This window comes from Rhea americana, unplaced genomic scaffold (assembly GCF_003343005.1).
Source record: "Rhea americana isolate MKP2758 unplaced genomic scaffold, rheAme1 scaffold_198, whole genome shotgun sequence".
Lineage (NCBI taxonomy): Eukaryota > Metazoa > Chordata > Aves > Rheiformes > Rheidae > Rhea > Rhea americana.
The window spans coordinates 49,035-53,392 of NW_028186127.1; the positions used below are offsets into that span (position 1 = coordinate 49,035).

At 54.1% G+C, this 4,358-nt stretch overlaps 1 protein-coding gene across 1 annotated transcript in view; it reads left to right on the top strand.

Moving 5' to 3' along the window:
• Positions 1-1,442, top strand: part of DDR2 (discoidin domain receptor tyrosine kinase 2) — a 19,166-nt gene extending 17,724 nt beyond the window's left edge. Inside the window, exon 19 of the mRNA XM_085303185.1 lies at positions 1-1,442. Coding sequence (XP_085159311.1) covers positions 1-136 — 136 coding nt within the window. The 3' untranslated portion in view covers positions 137-1,442.
• Positions 1,443-4,358: the final 2,916 nt, after the last annotated feature.

Below are 4,358 nucleotides of genomic sequence, written 5' to 3' on the forward strand. Positions count from 1 at the left end.
TTACCTCCCCCAGCCTGCACTTTGCCCTGACTCTGTCTATAAGCTAATGCTCAGCTGCTGGAGACGAGACACTAAAGATCGTCCCTCCTTCCAGGAGATCCATCGCCTTCTCCAGGAATCAGCCAGTGAAGAATGACTCATTGCTCCCCCCACCTAGCCCGGTCCCCTTCCTGTCCCCAGAAGAACCTCATACACAAACTGAAGCCACTTCACTTGGACTTAGCAGTAAAATCCGGGCAGCTGGTCTTGTTCTCATTGTACAGTAACAGCCTAAGAGGAAAACCCCCAAAGCAGCAAGAAGAACCCAGGCGTAGGACAGCTTGGACTTGTTTGCTGAACTGAGCTTGGGAACGACGCGGGCTGAGACAAGCGTTATTTATTGATGCAGCGTGTTCTTGGTGACAATGGATTTGGACAAAGTGGGTTCTCTCCCCTGCCCAGAGGGGAGGAACATCAGCTGTATTTTCTCCATGAGGAAGCTCCTGGCCTGTGCACCRGGCATGCATCTGTGGAAGGGATGTGCACTGGGTATGTACGTGGCAGAGCAAAGGCTTCTGTGGAAAGACGGCATTGAGCGACTGTGCCTAGCACAGGGCTCAGAGGCAGGGAGCACACCACAGACGTTTGCGGTGATGTAGGAGTTGGTACTAGCTCACAGTGGGCTGTGCAATTACAGGGTAAAAATCAAAGCTCTCTGGACCTCTGGGGCTTTGGACAGGCTGCGTGGGTGGGTGAGGACACCCCATTCTTGTCTCCCAGCTGCCAGTTGCAAAGGGAGAAGCCCAACCGCACTCTTAGCTCCTCACCCACTGCTAGAGTGGCAGTGTGTCCTGCCAGAGACAAACCTGCCACCTGCCTGGGAGCACTGCCACATAGGCACTCTGTGGCTCTTCCACATCTGCCAGGAAGGAATGGGCCCACCAGCACTGCTGTGACGTGCATTGGAGGGGACCTCCTCTCATCAGAGCTGCTCAAGTGCCAAAGAAAGGCATTTTTGGTGCCCCGGCACCACCCAGGCACTCCCTTGCTCTCGGGCTGGGGATTACAGCTCAGCTGAAGTGCCCAGGGTGGACTCTCCAGCCAGAGCATCTTGTGGCACCTGGCCCTGGTCCATTCTCTCACAAGGAGAGATGTAGACCTTTCTGCACGTCTCAGATCTGGCAGCTTCACGAGCAAAGCAAGCCTGTTCTGACCCCCATACCCCACAGAAGCCCTGACAGTTTACTCGTCATGCCCCAAAATCAGGTTCTCCTGCAACTGGCCAGGAGGAACTTTGTACTTAGAGGGTACATGGACCCTCTCACACTTTTGTACATGTTAGTTCTGCACCATCAAGTCACGCATGGCACAGTTTCCAGTATACTATTGCTAAGGCATGTATATATTCAGTAGATGCACCTACATATAGGGGCAAACCCATTGAACAGACACTTGCTACATGACTCGAGTTTCATGTGTCCTTGCGGCAGATCAGAACCCATCTCACTTCCTTGAAAAGTGTTGGGCCACCTTGGGCACCCCCAGAACCTGGCTGGTAGTGACTGGCCAATGGACTCTGGGGCCCCCATCACAGCTGACCAACACGCTTAGCACGGGGTGCTGTGTGTGCTGAGAAACAGTGTATGGGGAGAGCAGCCTGGGGTAGTGCACACATGTGGGACATGTATGTATGTGCCCACTGGCATGGGCAGGTGCAGGGCATGTGTGCGCCTGTTGGCAGTAGATGAGGGATGTGTGTGTTTGTGCCTACCTGCATGGGCAGATGGGGGATATATGTGTGCATGTGCCCATCAGCATAGGCAGGTATGGGATGTATGTGTGACCACCGGGCATGGGCAGATGCAGGACATGTGACCAAAAGCGAAGTGAAGAGAAAATATGCAGATGACAGTATCAGAGACAGAGGAAGGATAATTGAGAGAGAGTTCCTGGACAACCCACACCACTTGTACAAGGAGAAAGCAGCAGAGCGGGAGTTGCCCCATAATGAAAGAAGAGAAAGTCTGTGTGTCGAGGCTGATTCAAGCAGTCTCTAGGTGGTGTGTCCTATCTGCTTTCAGTGCTCGCTGAGTGTGCAGCCTGTGGCCACACTGAGCCCTGCAGCTCAGTGGGTAACCTAGGAATGAGGACAAGCCTTACTGTGCCATGTAGTTGGTACGCATCTATCTTTGCCCTTGGATACCTTCTCCCTGCACCAGAGTGTGTGTCAGCCTCTCCCAGCCCTGTGTGAGCCAGTGAGGAGCTGAGCACATCAGGCAAGGCAGGAGGCACGTTTTCACTGTGGACAGTCCAGCTCCTGTTGACCTGAGCCCTGGGCTCAGTGCTCCTGAGCTCCCCTGGGTGCCTTTCACAAAGGCCCATGCAACCAAGAGGACACTCTGTTTAAATAGTGCATTATAGTGCCCTGGAAACAGCCCCAACCTCCATTGCCCAAGGAAGTTCAGAGGCTGCGGGATCCCCAACATTGCAGCCCCGAGCAGCTTGCTCAAGCTGTGATGCTGGTCGTACCAAGCAGAGGCTGGACCAGAGATCTCCGGAGGGCCCTTTCCATCCAGATCTTTCTGTGGCCCTAACCCTGACAACGACAACTGCACCAGAAAAGAATAATCTGATTGCGTTTTCATTAGGATGCACAGTGGTCCCTGTGGCCACACAAAGAACTTGAAGGCAGAGCACACCACGGCCGCCTGCAGAAAGCCTTCTCTTTGCCAGCTGAGAGCATAAAYGACTCATGCTCCCCTGCCTTAGCCCTGTGCGCTCACTCATAGGCAGACTGTATGTGAAATGCTCCCCTCCCATTTTTGACAGTGTTTTGTACTTGCAAAAGCATTGCTGGGAGCAGCTGAGTCCCAGAGGAGAGGGGGCACATATGGCCAGGCTAGGTTAGTGGAGAGTGCGCAAGGGCCAGGAAGGAAAAGACAGCAGGTCTTATGTCAGGAGAGTGCCCTGGGACTCAAACATCTCAGGTAGCTTCCATCTGCACCTCCAAGCACCTCAAGGAAACTTGGAACAGAGATTTTACTTCCAGAGTAAAATGGCTCTGCAGCAAGCTGCTCTCAGAGAGCAGACAAATGTCGAGCCAGGGAATGACTGTGCTGCATGATCAGCTCTTGGCTCTAGGGGAGAAAAGGGAAAGGCCATGGAAGGGAAAGGCGTTTTGAATTGGTGAGCCAGGAAGYTGTTTATGTTTTATGATGGCTGAAAGGTCAGAGAAGGCTTTGCGGGAGAGGATAAGGGTGGGAAGTATTCTTTTGCTATCTGGAGAAAAAAGCTGAGTTTGTAAGCAGTGCAGAGAGCGCTCTGGAGTCCTGTTGGTGCATATACAAAGATCTGGTGCAGCACCTCCAGATGCAAGAAGGATTCATGATGAGTTCTCTAAAGAGCACTGGCTTTCTCCAGTAGCACTGTCTGCTGCAACCTGGACAGCAGGCAGCTGGGGTCAGAGGCACAGTCTACACCATATTCCCCCTTTTCCAGTTTCCTGCACCCCAAAATTACACATCAATTCAAACTCTGCAGCCCCTTAGTCAGAGCACTGCCTTTGGAGTAGCAAACTTACTAGCAGGTAGTTTAAGAGGCACTTCAAATCAATAAATACAATAGGAGGAGGAGCAAATTAATGCATTGGATTAGGTTTTGGAGAGACAAAAGGGAAATCTTGTCCAATTTGGTGAAAAAGATTTGCACCAGCTGGAACTCGTATGCTGTATGTGAGAGCAAAGCTTGCCAAGGGAACCAAGAGCCAGAGCCATGGAGGACAGTCTCACGGTCCCAGGGATCCGCTTTACATGGCAGTGCACAGACCCTTGCAAATGTGTCCAGGCTGGGGTTGAACGTCAGTGTGGAGTCCAGCTGCCTGCTAGAGTGCAGAGGCTTTGGCTGGCTTGCCCTCATGTGGGAATGCTGTGCCCGCAGATGTGCGTATATAGTGCTTTGCTGCGAAACATCTCGGCTCAGACCAGCCTGAAGGAGTGATGACATCTGGTGCCCCCCAAAACAGGTGGTTGCTCTGGGGAGCCCCGACTCYGGCATGTGTGGCATGCCGCCCCCGGCCGAGCACTCGCTGCCGCAGCGCGCCAGCACCTGGGTGGGGTGCCCGGCCCCTCTCTGAGGAGCGGGCTGGGACAGTGGGGTCCACGCAGAATGCGGGCTCAGCACAGGGAGGGGGTAAGGAGCTCAGGTAAGGCTACTCCAGAAGCCTGGGGAGCAGTGGCTGCAGCTGTGGGGCCAGGACTGATGGGCAGTGAGGGCTGAGGTGAGGGGGCAGCACAGGCTGAGGCGATGGGGCACTGAGGGCTGAGGGGAGGACGCAGTGCAGGCTGAGGCGAGGGCGCAGCGCGGGCTGAGGCGAGGGGCAG